General features: G+C 43.1%; 1 protein-coding gene across 2 annotated transcripts in view; it reads left to right on the top strand.

Annotated features, from left to right (window-relative positions):
• The first annotated feature begins 7,981 nt into the window (after positions 1-7,981).
• MCF2L2 (MCF.2 cell line derived transforming sequence-like 2) overlaps positions 7,982-16,667 on the top strand; it is a 527,578-nt gene continuing 518,892 nt past the window's right edge. For both annotated transcript variants that reach the window (XM_073626295.1, XM_073626294.1), the window contains exon 1: positions 7,982-8,620. In XM_073626295.1, the coding sequence (XP_073482396.1) occupies positions 8,542-8,620 (79 nt within the window). In that variant the 5' untranslated portion in view covers positions 7,982-8,541. The remainder of the gene's footprint in view (positions 8,621-16,667) is intronic.

Genomic DNA, 16,667 nt, shown 5'->3' with positions numbered 1-16,667 from the left:
TTTCTTCAAAACGGATCTTAACTGATTGGACGTTGACGGACATTGTCAGTTAATATCCGTTTTGACGGATCTGGACATAACCTTGTACGTTAAAAAAAAACAGATGAAAATGGAAGCAGAGGTTAACGGATGGTTATCCGTTTGCCCATAGGTTGTCCGTTGACAGATGGAAGAAAAGCGGATAGACGGTCCGTCCGTGTGAAAGGGGCCTTACTCAATTAATCCATACTCTATCCAAAACCAAAAAACATTTTAGCTATGGTTACCCTTTAATAGCCCACGCACTTTTTACAGAGGTAAAACAATTATGTTTTATATGTTAAAATAAATAATGACTTCATTTAAAATATTTTGTACCATTAACATTTAGTTTATTAAAGTATAGGTCAGGGATATGCGATTAGCGGACCTCCAGCTGTTGCAGAACTACAAGTCTCATGAGGTTTAGCAAGACTCTGACAGCCACAAGCATGGCACCCAGAGGCAGAGCATGATGGGACTTGTAGTTTTGCAACAGCTGGAGGTCCACTAATTGCATATCCCTGGTATAGGTGATGGGGGAGTAATCGAGTGCTGCAGTTGATAATATTTATTCTTTTTTTCTTCCCTCCGGTTTGATTTGTTTACCATCTGGGGCTTGGCCTTGTGTAGGCAAGCTCGATTATTAGTAAGTCACAGAATGGACAGGCCCCAGGGGTGCAGGGTCTGGTGGCTCTGTAACCACAAGCAGCAGCTGCTCTCCATCCTGCACACCCTTTACGTGCCGGAGACAAAGCAGCAGCATCATGCTGATACCCAGCTCAATTCACAAAGCTTTAACAAAAAAAAAACATACAGCTCTACAATATATTGTAGCCAGGTGACTGTCACTTTTTGAAAATAAGGATCATGATCTTGGGGCGTTAGGCTGATTCAGTGAATAACATTGATTTTTAGCTAGAAATTGAATTGCTAGAATCCCTGTTGACTTGCAACAGAGTTGTGCTGTTTTCTCTTAAATAAATCGCTCTCCTTCAGCGATTTGTAGCTAAGCATAGCGGTTATTGCAACATTTCATAGAAAAGCATTAAAGCGGAACTAAATGCTATTAAGGACCTATTCACACCGGAACGCAGTACAGGACACCCACATTCTATGCGCATTTCCTGCACCACATTCAAAACGCACTGCAGATACAATCTGCAGTGAGTGTCAATGTTAAGTTAATGACACCCCAAATGCAGTGCATTTGCCTACTCTGAGCGTGAGTACTTTAGGTGCGTATCTTATACAGGATCTTTCTATTATGCAAAAAAATGCCTATGCCTGTGTGAACTAACCCAGGGCTCAGTCACATGGGCAGAAAAATGCTGCCTTTAGATGTGTGCAGCAGATAGTTTTGTACGCATCTAAACTCACCGGCCACTTTATTAGCTACACCTGTTCAATCTCTTGGTAACACAAATCAGCCAATCACATGGCAGCAACTCAATGCATTTAGGCATCTAGACGTGGTGAAGATGACTTGCTGAAGTTCAAACTGAGCATCAGAATGGGGAAGAAAGGGGATTTAAGTGACTTTGAACGTGGCATGGCTGTTGGTGCCAGACGGGCTGGTCTGAGTATTTCAAAAACTGCTCATCTACTGGGATTTTCACACACAACCATCTCTAGAGTTTACAGAGAATGGTCCGAAAAAGAGAAAATATCCAGTGAGTGGCAGTTGTGGGGATGAAAATGCCTTGTTGATGACAGGGGTCAGATGAGAATGGGAATACTGGTTTGAGATTATAGAAAGGTAACAGTAACTCAAATAACCACTCATTACAATCAAGGTATGCAGAATTCCATCTCTGAATGCACAACACATTAAACCTTGAAACAGATGGGCTACAGCAGCAGAAGACCACACCGAGTGCCACTCCTGTCAGCTAAGAACAGGAAACTGAGGCTACAATTCACATAGGCTCACCAAAATTGGACAATAGAAGATTGGAAAAACGTTGCCTGGTCTGATGAGTCTCGATTTCAGATGCGACATTCAGATGGTAGGATCAGAATTTGGTGTAGACAATATGAAAGCATGGATCCATCCTGCCTTGTATCAACGGTTCAGGCTGGTGGTGGTGTAATGGTGTAGTGGATATTTTCTTAGCACAGTTTGGGCTCCTAAGCACCAATTGAGCATCGTTTAACCACTTGCCGCCCATGCATATAGCAAAATGACGTCGGCAAAGTGGTTGCGATATCCTGGCCAGACATCATATGACATGGTCAGAATAACAACCCCCAGGGGTGCGCATTGCGACAATCATTAGTGCGGCGTGTCAGTCTGAATAGGGGGGTGGCAGCGGCGGCCATGGATAGATTCATGCAATGCATGAATCTATCTATTGGTGATAAAGGGAGTGGCAGGAGAGAGGGGGCGGCGCTCGTGCTCCCTTAATGCACGAGCCGCCACTGGTTTACAATACAAATCAATACAGGAGGGATCAGAGGGCCCTGCTCGTTAGAGCTTACAATCTAGAAGGGAGGGTCAAGTGATACAAAAGGTAATAACTGTGGGGGATGATCTGATGGAGAAAATCAAAGTACAGTTGTCAGGTGTGGGTAGGATAGGCTTCTTTGAAGAGGAGGGTTTTCAAGTATCGTCTAAAAGCAAACAGAGTAGGCAACAATCTGACCGATTGGGGTAAGGAGTTCCACAGGATTGGAGAGGCTCTGGAAAAGTCCTGGAGGTGAGCATGGGAGGAGGTGATGAGGGAGCTAGAGAGCAGGAGGTCTTGGGAGGAATGAAGAGAACGATTTAGTTGATATTTTCAGACAAGGCCAGTGATGTATCTGGGGACAGAGTTGTGGATGGACGGGCAGGAGGTGAAGCTGGCAGTATTTGCTGACGATCTGCTACTCTACATCACCAACCCACATGCCATCTATTCTGTATGAATTGCAGCGTTTTGGAGCTCTGAGCAATTTTAAAGTAAATCTGTCCAAATCAGAAATTCTTAATGTTTCTTTGTCACCACATCAAGTTCAGGCTCTCAGGAATAATTTCCCATTTAAGATCTGGACTTCGACACTTCAATACTCGGGCATAAAAATTCCACAAGATCTCACTAAGCTATGTATAGAAAATTGTTACCCTCTTATGCAGCGTACAATACAGGACATTAAGAAGTACGATCGAGCCCATTACTCATGGTTTGGGAGGATTAATATCTTAAAAATGGATATAATACCACGCTTTCTCTACCTTTTCCAAACCATACCTATAGTGGTCCCCTGTTCCTTTTTTACCACTCTACAATCTACCTTTACAAGGTTTATCTGGGGATGTAATAGACCTAGGTGGCAAAGGAGAATTTTATCTTTCCCTAAAGCAAAGGGAGGCGCAGGAGCACCCGACCTATACTACTACCACGTTGCAGCAGCGTTAACTAGACTAGTAAACTGGTTCCATCACGCCCATCTTAAACAATGGGTACACATAGAACAGTCAATTGCTCCCTTGGATCTCCAGGCGCTTCCCTGGCTAGATATCTCTGCCCGGGGCCCACCTTCTTCTTTGTCCTTTCTTACAGCACATTTATTGCGTACCTGGGATAAATTACAAACCCAATTAGGACTTTCGCCTAATGTGGGATTAATGACACCCTTGTTCGGTAACCCAGGGTTCCTTCCGGCAATGGCACGGAGGCATTGTTTGGTATGGAGTAGGGAGTCAAATCGTTGTATATCCCAAACTATTTATCAGGGAGATCTCCCATTGCTTTCAGATTTGATCCCTACTCAGCAACAATCAATTAAACACTGGCTAGAATATTGGCAATTAACGTCTTTTCTTTCTTCCTTTCCTTCTATAGATGTGTTTAATAGAGAGCCAGATACCTTTGAGTCTCCTCTGTTACAACAAACTGTACCAGAACATATTCTGTCTGCAGTGTATAGGGTTCTTATTCTTAGACTCCATACATGTCTCCCGGAGTTCACAAATAAGTGGAATATGGACTTGAATGTCGAAATTAAACCAGAGGAATGGGAAAAAGGGTTTATCTTTACACATAGTATGTCGTTAGCAATCAAGGCTCACGAGACGAATTTTAAGCTTCTTTCTCGGTGGTATAGATGTCCGTTGCTGCTTCACCGGATATATCCAAATGTCTCAGACCTGTGTTGGTGTTGTCATTCTGCCAAAGGTTCGTTATTACATATTTGGTGGGAATGTCCTTCTGTACATAATTTTTGGGATATAATACTCCAGCTTCATACTCGTGCAACTGGAGTGACTATTCCCAACACACCTCAAATTACTTTATTATCCATCCTACCTGGCTCGTATAAAAGCATTAAAAAAGGCCTTTTAAGACACTTTTTGACAGCTGCAAGGCCACTGGCGGTCGGCATATGCTCCATCGTTGATTGAGTGGATTTCAGAGATGGACCGTATTGAAAGGATGGAGACTCTTCTGTCACAGGAGTTGGACACGTATGAACAATGTCGTCAAATTTGGCTTCCTTGGAAAGTGCTAAGGGAATCTCCTGAACTACGGAATCTGTATGTGGTCTGGAGGTAGGATATGAAACCATTGCAGAGTCGGTTGAGTGGTTTGAGTAGCTATTTCAGGTAGTGTATTTATTTTGAATATTATGGTCTTTTTTTTTTTTCTTCTTTTTTTTTTTTTTTATGTTGTGTGTGTGTGTGTGTCTTGTGTGATATAGCTAACATTACTGTGGGAGTTGAAGAAAGGGCGTAGGAAATTATATATGGATGAAGGAAATAAGGCAGGGATATTCTTATTAGGTTTTAAGGATGTATGGTCTTGGGCGGTGGTGGCGGACCTTGGTGCCATGGATGTTTTGGGACCATGCCTCCCCTGAGTGCGGGGATGATAGGGGAGTGTGGCCGGGACGTCTAGGGTTCCAGGGTCCGCCATCACGGGTTTGGAACATCACCATGGGTCGTCTTTCCCTTGTTTGTTTATTTATTTTTCTTTTTTCAGAGACCCCTGCAGTATGTTGGTATATGTTTGTTTTATGTTTTATATATTATTATAATGTGGTATATTCTTTATTGGCACCCATTGGATGAGATTAATGTTTGTCTTTTCTTCTTTTTCTTTTTTTTTAATATAAATTTAAATTTCTCAATAAAAACAGAATTGAAAAGAGTTGTGGATGGCTTTGTAAGTAGTTAGTATTTTTAATTTAATTTGATGGGTGAGTGGAAGCCAGTGGAGGGATTGGCAGAGAGGTGTATCAAACACGAAACAGTTGGTACAGTGGATGAGCTTGGCAACAGCATTCCTGATGGACTGAAGGGGGGATAGCATATGTAAAGGCAATCCAATGAGTAGAGAGTTGCAGTTGTTAAAGCAATGTTCCGCCTGGGGAAAAAAAATGAATAATCAGTAGCTACAAATACTGCAGCTGCTGACTTTTAATATTAGGACACTTACCTGTCCAGGGAGCCTGCGGTTTCGGCACCCCAGCTAGGGTTACCACCTGTCCAGGATTCACCTAGAATCATGTGTCCGGGTTTCAGACTGTCTGAGACCTGGACACATTATTGAGACGGGACTGTGGCTTCCCAGCAGGGTTGCTGGCTGCAGTTGTCTAAGCTAAGAGTGTCTGTTACACTCTTTCACACAGCTCAAAGCCAGCACTAACAACCCCCCAAAACACACACTGACGGGAGAGGAAAGAGGGCTTGATCTGCACATCTTCCCCTCATCCCTACCACTCTTTGTCTGCCCACACTCAAATCCCCGGTGCTGTGCCTCAGAAAAGGAAAGTTGGGGCCGGAAATTTGAAGTCCAGCAGCCTCAGATACATCTGGATGAGAGGTGCTGACTGCCAAGGGGTGAATGAGCTCACCATCCATCCCTGTCTGTGACTGTAGTCTACACCCTTCTCTCTCCTGCCTCTGAGTAAGTACACTAATGCCCTGTACACACGGTCGGACATTGATCGGACATTCCGACAACAAAATCCATGGATTTTTTCCCACGGATGTTGGCTCAAACTTGTCTTGCATACACATGGTCACACAAAATTGTCGGAATTTCCGAACGTCAAGAACGCGGTGACGTACAACACGTATGAGGAGCCGAGAAAAATGAAGTTCAATAGCCAGTGCGGCTCTTCTGCTTGATTCCGAGCATGCGTGGCACTTTGTACGTCGGAATTGTGTACACACGATCGGATTTTGTTGTCGGGAAATTTGAGAACCAGATCTCAAATTTTGTGTGACAGAAATTCTGATGGAAACTGTCCGGTGGAGCCTACACGCAGTCGGAATTTCCGACAACAAGCTCTGATCGCACATTTTACGTCGGAAAGTCTGACCGTGTGTGTACGCGGCATAAGGTAAATCAGGGTTCTCAGAGCACCTCTTACATCAGAGTTCCCCTTTACACCAGAGTCCACAGTGTTCCCTGTTACATCCGAGTCCTCCTGGTACACCAGAGTTCTCAGTGTTCCCCCTTAATTCAGGGTTCCCAGAGCATCCCTTATGTTAGAACCACCAGAGTTCTCCCTTATATCAGAGTCTGCAGAGTCCCCTCTTACAGTGAAAGGGAACTCTGCGAGTTCATATTTAAAAGGGGAACTCTGTCGATTCTGATATAAAGGGGAACTCTTGTTATTAACTTCATATGAATAGAAATGTTATTTAATAGCAAAATATATGTATAGTTTATACTATAAAAATTGCCATGCGCCGTTAAAGTGTTTGGGTGGCAACCCTAACCCCAGCCAATTTTTGGATCGGCTGTCGAGTGCTGCCGCCACCTTCTTCATAAGGGAAACTGGCAGTGAAGCCTTTCGGCTTCACAGCCGTTCACTACTGCGCATGCTAGAATCGTGCTGTGCTTTCTCAGGCCTGTCGCGACAGGACAGGCAAAACAAGCAATTGCTTGGGGCCCCCAGAGCTGGCCTGGGGCCCCAGTCGTGCCGCCGGCCGCCGCTTCCTATAAGCCGCAGCCTGTAGCGTGCCTGAGCTCCTCTTCCTTCCTCCTGCAGTCCGCTCGATACAGGAAATTCAGTTTCCTGTTCCCGGCTGGACTGACAGGAAGTGCACACAATGAGTGCTTACTTCCTTTCAGTCCGGCCGTCCGGGAACAGTAAAATGAATCTCCTGCCGCACGGTACGCGGTAGGGAGGGGGGTTAAAAAGAACACGGGGGGGGGGATAGTAAGGGGGGGACGCAGTCATCAAGACCCATTTAGTAATAAAAATATGGTAGCTTGCTGACCATAATAAATAAAAACAATTACCATAGCTTTCTTTTCATGTTCTTCTTTCTTTACCATCCCATTTCCATCTTATTGCTTCTTTTTTGAATCAATGGTACAGTGGTGTTTTTTTGCAAATGTTCAATTGTTGAAAATGTTCAAATTTTATACACATTATATGCAACTTACTGGCCCGGCGGTGGAGGAAGGAGGAGGGGTGGGGAAGGATTTCTTTCAAAAACAGGTACCCGTTCCACCCTCCCCCCTGAAAGGTGCCAAATGTGGCACTGGTGGGGGAGCAGATAAGTGGAGGTTCCACTTTTGGGTGAAACTCCGCCTTTAAGGGGAGAGAAGACCAGAGAGTGAATTAGAAGCTTTGTGGTGTCCTTGGTTAGAGAGGGGCGTATTTTGGAGATGTTGCGGAGGTTGGGGGGGGGGGGGGGGGATTTGGACAGAGATTGGATGTGGGGCAGAGAGGACAGATCAGAGTCCAGGATAGATCTGGAGATTTTACTCACGTACGCACGTGAATGCGTATGTACATGGGACCTCTCCATCCATTCATCATCATCATCACATCCCATGTCATGGATGGGCTCTATGTGTGAATGCGTATGCTTTATTTTACCCAGGATCTTTCTTTACGTGAATGCGTATGCTTTATTTTACCCAGGATCTTTCTTTCACTGCAAAAAAAAATACGCCTTTTTTTCTGCTCATGTGAATGAGCCCTAATTCTATAGTGGGCAGATGTGATCCTGATACATGTCTATAGCCCAGCAGATCCCAGGCTGCTGTAAAACATGGTCAGGATGTCCGGAGGTGACAAGACATTCTCTATAGGCAGACACATGGGAAGGAGAGCCTTTGTCACAGCATGCAGTAAGGTCACCTTGAATGGAGAGCACATAGAGATGTTGTGATGACAGCTACACACGATCAGATCTGGAATCAGACCTCCCTATGATCCTGGATTTGATAGACTCCAGTCCTCAGGCTCCATCATTCCGGGTTTTCCCTGACATCACCACATCTCTGTGCTAGTAGCCCCTGGAGGCAGGTGTTGAGGCTGCACAGGGCACACCATGGACTGAATAGGGAATGCCGCATCAGCACCAGCAGCATCAAGAGACAAGCAGGAGCCCCTCGGAGCGGCCATCGTACAGGCAGAGGGCTCGGGGCTGTCGGGGCTGACTGGTGCTGGCCGGCGTGCGTTGCCTAGTGACAGGTGGATGTCAGCCTGAAGAACTGGGAGTGGCACCGCCTGGCTTTGTATCCCGGCACATTGCAGTCTGCCCGCCCGGGATCGGGGAACAGCTGGGACTGGGAAATGCTGTATTGGCTGAAGGAAGAAGAGATGTCACACCACGAGCTCACCCACAGGCTGGCCACTGTCATCACCCATGTCGGTAAGTAGAAGAGGGCGAGGCAGGAGACAGAGCAGGGTGGCAGCATACTCCTCTAATCACATCTCATGTCATGGATGGGTTCTATGTGTGTACATGGGACCTCTCCATCCATTCATCATCATCATCATCATCATCATCATCACATCTCATGTCATGGATGTGTTCTATGTGTGTACATGGGTCCTCTCCATCCATTCATCATCATCATCATCATCATCACATCTCATGTCATGGATGGGTTCTATGTGTGTACATGGGACCTCTCCATCCATTCATCATCATCATCATCATCATCACATCTCATGTCATGGATGGGTTCTATGTGTGTACATGGGACCTCTCCATCCATTCATCATCATCATCATCATCATCATCATCACATCTCATGTCATGGATGGGTTCTATGTGTGTACATGGGTCCTCTCCATCCATTCATCATCATCATCATCATCATCATCATCACATCTCATGTCATGGATGGGTTCTATGTGTGTACATGGGTCCTCTCCATCCATTCATCATCATCATCATCATCATCATCATCATCATCATCATCATCATCATCATCATCACATCTCATGTCATGGATGGGTTCTATGTGTGTACATGGGACCTCTCCATCCATTCATCATCATCATCATCATCACATCTTATGTGTGTACATGGGTCCTCTCCATCCATTCATCATCACATCTCATGTCATGGATGGGTTCTATGTGTGTACATGGGTCCTCTCCATCCATTCATCATCATCATCATCATCATCATCATCATCATCATCATCATCATCATCATCATAACATCTCATGTCATGGATGTGTTCTATGTGTGTACATGGGACCTCTCCATCCATTCATCATCATCATATCTCATGTCATGGATGGGCTCTATGTGTGTGTACATGGGTCCTCTCCATCCATTCATCATCATCATCATCATCATCATCATCATCATCATCATCATCATCATAACATCTCATGTCATGGATGTGTTCTATGTGTGTACATGGGACCTCTCCATCCATTCATCATCATATCTCATGTCATGGATGTGTTCTATGTGTGTACATGGGACCTCTCCATCCATTCATCATCATATCTCATGTCATGGATGGGTTCTATGTGTGTACATGGGACCTCTCCATCCATTCATCATCATCATATCTCATGTCATGGATGGGCTCTATGTGTGTGTACATGGGTCCTCTCCATCCATTCATCATCATCATCACATCTTATGTGTGTACATGGGTCCTCTCCATCCATTCATCATCACATCTCATGTCATGGATGGGTTCTATGTGTGTACATGGGTCCTCTCCATCCATTCATCATCATCATCATCATCATCATCATCATCATCATCATCACATCTCATGTCATGGATGTGTTCTATGTGTGTACATGGGACCTCTCCATCCATTCATCATCATCATATCTCATGTCATGGATGGGCTCTATGTGTGTGTACATGGGTCCTCTCCATCCATTCATCATCATCATCATCATCATCATCATCATCATCACATCTTATGTGTGTACATGGGTCCTCTCCATCCATTCATCATCATCATCACATCTCATGTCATGGATGGGCTCTATGTGTGTACATGGGACCTCTCCATCCATTCATCATCACATCTCATGTCATGGATGGGTTCTATGTGTGTACATGGGACCTCTCCATCCATTCATCATCACATCTCAAGGAAATCATTGTTCTTCCATTGTGATGAGGGAAAATATAGATCCCATATGTCATGGATTGATAATGACACCAGATCCTGTGTTTGCTATAGCATGCTGATGTTTTAAATGACTTATTTCGATGTTTCATTTTAAATTCATTTTTGGTCGATCTGCCCCTGGAATATGAATGTTCCATTTCAGCTGCGGATAATGATTCCATATATGTAGTATTTATCCATGGTCAGGGCTTCACCTCTTCACCTGTGCTGAAACACAAATTTACTAGAGCAGCTGCACACAATAACCAATCAGCTTCTAACTCTAGCTCGTTCAGTTAAAGCTTTGAAAATGAAAGCTAGAAGCTGATTGGTTGCTGTGCACAGCTGCTCCAGGTTCTGGCTCAATGACTTTGGTCAGGAATGGCCAGCCCAGGGTTGCCAACCTCCCCCACAGCATTTTTTTACTGACAAAACGGAAAATTTACAGGCAGAGCACATTTTTTACTGTCAACCTGAGAAATGACAGAACTCCTATTGAAAACTAACACAGTGAATATTTGAATAGTAGAAACATGATATGAAAACACTGACAATACCTATAACAAAGTCATTTTCTTGATTTACACTTAAAAAGTCAACCAAGCAGGAAATTATTAGCCCCTGATATTTACTGGCAGTTGTAAAGAAATCACAGATTTGTACAAACTGTCAGTAAATTTACTGGCAACCCTGGGCCAGCCACTGGCTCCAGCAGTTCATTGTGTGACAATGAGATAACAGAGGTGATTACAGTAAACGATCAATGAAATCATGAGTCATGAGTCTCCATAGAGAGTCACTGTAGTGGAAGAAATTCCAGGAGTTGTACTGGCAGCACGAAGTGGGAACTTTAAGTGCATTTCCAAATTGGGATAATACTGCACAACTTTATATTCCATAACTGAAAATAAAATTCATGCTGCTTACATTTTTGCTTGCTTAAAAAAACTACCTAGCGTTCATCTTCTATGTAATGTTAACCCCTTCCAATCCACCCTGGCATCCTTTTAGTTTGAAAGTTCGATACTCCCAGGGGGTGGGAAGAATCGACGATCATGTGACTACTGTCTGTACCAGCTCGGTCTTTTTGCCAAGAGCATGCAGTAGGCATGCTATCAGCACATAAACAATGGCCACCCAGTGACACATATGTGCAGCATGCGGGCATGAGAGCCCACCCTTTTACTATATGTGTCAGCGGTGCCAAGACAAGATCATCCAGTGCCCAGGGCAAAGATTCCAAATTACAAAATTGCACCCCCCCCCCCCATTTATGTGCGATCTCTTGAGTAGAAGGGGGTGGGAGAGCACAGCCGCACCTCCTCCAGTCTCTCTCCTCCTTTCCTTGACGCTTTCAGTGATGGGCTGACAGAGGTAGTGATGCCACTGTCACTACTCCCGTCTGCATTATAGTAGAATGAATTTGCGGCGCCCCCATCCCTACAATACATGCTGTGCCCAGGGCAACTGCTCGTTCTGCCCACCCCTTGTCCTGGCCCTGTGAGGCAGGCAGTCATAAAGGGGTTAAAGCAGAACTTTAGTTTCTTAATGAACATTCACTATGGATAGGAAAGTATATCATATTTACTTGTTTTATTTTATTTTTTTACATTTCTTCAGTTATTTGCGTTCAGGCCTAGGCAAATGATGTCATACATTCCAGGAGTCTTCAGTATGGAAGGAGGGGTTTTCTCAGCTAAGCACACCCTCTCCTGCTTGCATGCCTGGGCTAAGGTCAAGTGGATTTCAGGAAGCAAATGCTGCAGGAATCATCTGCCCATACTTTAGATGACCACAGCTGGAAATGCTAGGGGTTATTTTTCAACAAAATAAAGCATAGAGACATGGATGGATGGGAGAGTTGCTTTGAATATTACAAAATGTATTAAATAGCATTTTTGGTTTGTAGTGCTCAGATGAAGTGTCGTCCCACTTTAAGAAGGGGGCTGGGAAGTCATGGGTACCATACTGACTGTGTTGGCAGATCTCATTATCAGTTTTCAACTAAATGTGCACACTGTGGGGGAGATTTACTAAAACTGATGCACACAGAATCTGGTGCAGCTGTGCATAGTAACCAATCAGCTTATAACTTCAGCTTGTTCAATTAAAGTGGAACTTCAGTCATTTTTTCATCTTTCCATCTATTAAATCTTCTGCCCTTGTTGTTTTAACTTTGGATAGTAAAACTTTTTTTTTTTCTGCCAGTAAATAACTTATACAGCCCACTTCATCTTTCTTGTCTGGTAATAAGCCTAGGCATATGACATCATGCACAGCTCTCTCTCACTCTCCTGAGAGTTTGCCAGGAAGGCAGGGGGGATGAGTCATAAGAGGGCCAATGAGAGCTGCAGAGCTGGAGGTGTGCCTCTGTGTGTCTGTGTAAATCCAGGAAGTGAACAGGCAGCAGCTTCAGCTCCCCTCAGTTAAAATGATTGCAGCCAGACTCAGTGGAGGAAGATTTCTGAAGCATATTTGGCAAGTACAGAATCACAGTATATATAAAATAATATGCAAAGTGGTTGGAGGGAAGCTTCAGAATGGCAAAGATGTTTTTATTACAAATTATGTGAGCAGACTGCAGTTCCTCTTTAAGCTTTGAGAGTAAAACCCGGAAGCTAATTGGTTACTATGCAGAGCTGCACCAGTTTTAGGAAATCTCCAACAGTCTGTCCTGGAACAGGGTTAAAAATATCAAGGTTAGGGTGGTACATTCAATTTGCTAAACCTGGGGATGACAAAATCTGGAGCAGTTGTGCATAGTAACCAATCAGCTTCCAACTTCAGCTTGTTCAGTTAAGCTTTAAAATGAAAGCTGGAAACCAAGTGGTTGCCGTGTATAGCAGGTGAACATTCTGGCTCATTGTATATTATTGCAAAAACGGATCCCCAGTCTGTCCCTTAATTGCTTATTGCAAGCAACTCTAAACAGTAGAAGCTGCCTATAGAGTCCTATGTGTAAACCTGCTCCCAATAAACTAGAAAGGTATTTTTAAATATTTTTTAGGTATGCTGTATGAATGGGAACATATTGAATACATATAGTAGGGGTTTCTTTAAATTTAAATGCAAAAGTGAAAATACACCTAGGCCTCAGGCACTCTTTAGCTAAAACATGCTGCTTTTATAGGCGTTTGAGGCTTTTTTTGCCTCTAAATGACCCTCCATGTTAGCCTATGTGTCCATGCATACATAGGAGTTTAGAGGAAATATGTATACCTCCCAACTGTCCCTGATTTGGAGCAATGTCCCTCTGTCCCTGATTCCTCCTCATTTGCCCCTGATTTTGGTCTGATCTATGTAGTTGTATATAAAATGCACTTTTTATCTATCTTAAAGTGTTTTACATAGCTAAACCTTTCATCTGATTTCTAAATCGCTGCATTTGTAAATAACAAAAAACAATATAAAGAATTAGTAGTGATAAAAAAAGCACTTGTGGGTTTAACCAATCTTGTATTTTTGTACAATTTACCTTTAAGGGGGCGTGGTAATGGGTGTGTCCTATGCCTGTATACTTTTGCTGATAGGTGTCCCTCATTCCCATCTCAAAAAGTTGGGAGGTGTGTTTATTCATTCAGGAGAAAAAACGTCTAAACACACCTAAACGCACATTAACGCTAAGCGCTTTAAGGTGCGTTAATGCATTCAAATGCCCAGAGTTCTGGGCAAAAGAATGTATTAATGCCTGAAGCAGGAATGTGCATGCAAAAACACAGCTTTTTACCACATTTTTGCGGCTCTGTAGGAGAAAAAAGCGTCAGTAGAATACAGTGTGCATGAAACCTAAAAGTGGAGGTCAGTTATTGTGTATTAGAATTGTTTCTTCTGGTCTTCTACGTCTGTTATTGAACATGAAAAAGTTTGCAACACTGTGTATATTTCTCCACAAGACAACTGTATTGAAGGACAAGATTTGAAGAACACTGGTACTGAGATAAATATGCCCATTACTGATCTCCTTTTTGTGAAAATGCCCATTTTCTGGCTGTTTCTTGTAATTTTATGCTCATATTCTGGCTTCTACAGAAAAAAAAAAAACATTTTAGCTTTACTTTAACTTTAATGAGGGCACAGACATGCTAACATCAAGTCATATTTTCAGAAGCCCAGCTTATAGCGGCATTGCCCTGATTTATCTCTATGGTGGACTGAGGCTATCATGTACACACAATGCACCGCCGTGCAGATTTGGCTGCTAGGTGAATTGCTGTGCTTATCTGTACTGCGTATGCATGATGACTTCAGTTCATCATATATACAGTTTATGGACTGTTTATTATGTGCCGGTGTCCCTAATAGCACATCAAACTATCATATGCCAAGCTGCCGCTCAGAAAATGAGGGCTGCTCTTTATGTGAATAAGCCCCAAGGGACTGTCATTGTTATTTAACCAAGCATTTATGCTGTGAAAAACACAGTTACCCTGAGCTGACAGATTTAAACTGAGTAAGGTCACGTCAAGAAAAGACCATATTTCATTGGTTGCTGTGAGTTAAATAATTAACGTTTATGCTGTCTTGAACACCGAAGAATTGATGCTTTTTTAACTATGGTGTTGGAGAAGACTCTTGAAAGTCCCTTGGACGACCAGAAAATCAAACCGGTCAATCCTGATGGAGATCAACCCTGAATATTCACTGGAAAGACAGATCCTGAAGCCGAAACCCAAATACTTTGGCCACCTAATGCAAAGGACTCATTGGAAAAGACCCTGAGATGCTGAGAAACATGGAAGGAAAAAGGAGAAGAGGACGACAGAAAACAAGATGGATAGATAGCATCATTGAAACAATGAACATCAATAAGCAAGCTCTGGGAGGCAGTGGGGGATAGAAAAGAAAGCCTGGCGCGCTATGGTCCATGAGGTCACAAAGAGTCGGACACGACTAAACAACAACAAGGCTGTCTTTCTTAATATATCTATTCAGGTCTAACAAATTAAAAAGATCTTAAAAAGTATAGATACTATACCTATTTCATCTAGCCAGATTCTTCATTTGATTGTCAAACCTTGCACATGAATGCCAACTGATAGGTAGAGGAAGAATAGATATGTTTCCTATATGTTCACATCAGCTGTGTTGGAACTGTGTGGGGGAGCCTTGCCCAGTGCAGTCCCCAGACAAGGCAAAAAGTCATGTTCCCCATCAAGCAGGTTCTGCAGTGCTGTGTATGGAAAAAAAGTATTGCACGTATTTTTTTCAGCACGTTTCGAGTTTTTTTTGCACCACGCTGCAGCCAATAGAACATAATGAAATGTCACTCTATAACATTTCAATAAAGTTTGCACAAAAAAAAAAAAAAAAAAGGAAAAATCAACTGTGTAATGCGCTGGTATCTGCACATTAGTTCTGTTTCTCCCAGCACACACCAGTGTCCATTTGCTGGTTTGATCAAGCCCTTAATGTATTTGTTTTATCAAAACTTAGATATATAAAAATCTAACGTGCACATATCATTTTACAAAACTTTTAAAAAGCTTTTAAGGGGGTTAGAAGTCTGTTTTCTTCCTGCTGCAGGAGCCCCCAAATGCAGCGCATTCTGTTACATGGGCGGCCAGGAGCTGATGTTAAATGTTGCCTCTGGACACAGAAATAGTCTGTGCTATGGCACTGTACAAATCCGCTTAGTAGTTGTGGCCATTTTGTGTTTGGCCAAAACTCTGTAGAAACGTCAACCCTGGACGCACACTATGGGAGGCTCTATTTGCATGTAACCTGGCAGATGAGTGGTTACATGCAAACAGCATCCACGATGGCCATTGATGTGTGCAGAGTACAAATCTGACAGCTGCAGCGGTTCTCACGCAATGTGTGCAGCAGTGTTAATTTTGACGTCAAATTTCATTTTAGTTTTAGTCATAGTTTTTTTTTACTAAAATGTCATTTTAGTTTTGAGCGTATTTTAGTCATCTGAATTGTTTTAGTTTTTGTCATATTTTAGTCGACTCAAATCCCCAGTACATTTTAATTTCAATAGTATTTCTTAAAGTTTTCACAGTACAGGATAAAGACCTTGGCATCATGTTGAATAGTGTACAGTATTCATAGTCCTTCAAACCCATAGTATAGGTATGAACAATCTATCTCTTGTTCCTTTAAGGCTATTTATCAAAGGTTCTGTTAACAACTTTGCCTTATCTACTTTATCAATCATGGTTTGTATAACAGGCTATACTGTGGATTCTCCACTTTACGCATTACACTATACTCTGTAGGTTTATATCAGCTTCATAATGTAGGTCTCAGAGTACGCCCCCCCAAGCCAGGAGTCACCCGTCCCCCAGTAATTTTCTGGGGGAGCCTGGTCCTCCAAGC

This window comes from Aquarana catesbeiana, linkage group LG04, assembly GCF_042186555.1.
Source record: "Aquarana catesbeiana isolate 2022-GZ linkage group LG04, ASM4218655v1, whole genome shotgun sequence".
Classification (NCBI taxonomy): Eukaryota; Metazoa; Chordata; class Amphibia; order Anura; family Ranidae; genus Aquarana; species Aquarana catesbeiana.
The sequence above is the reverse complement of the archived record's forward strand: the minus strand, read 5'-3'. Positions and strand labels throughout refer to the sequence as shown.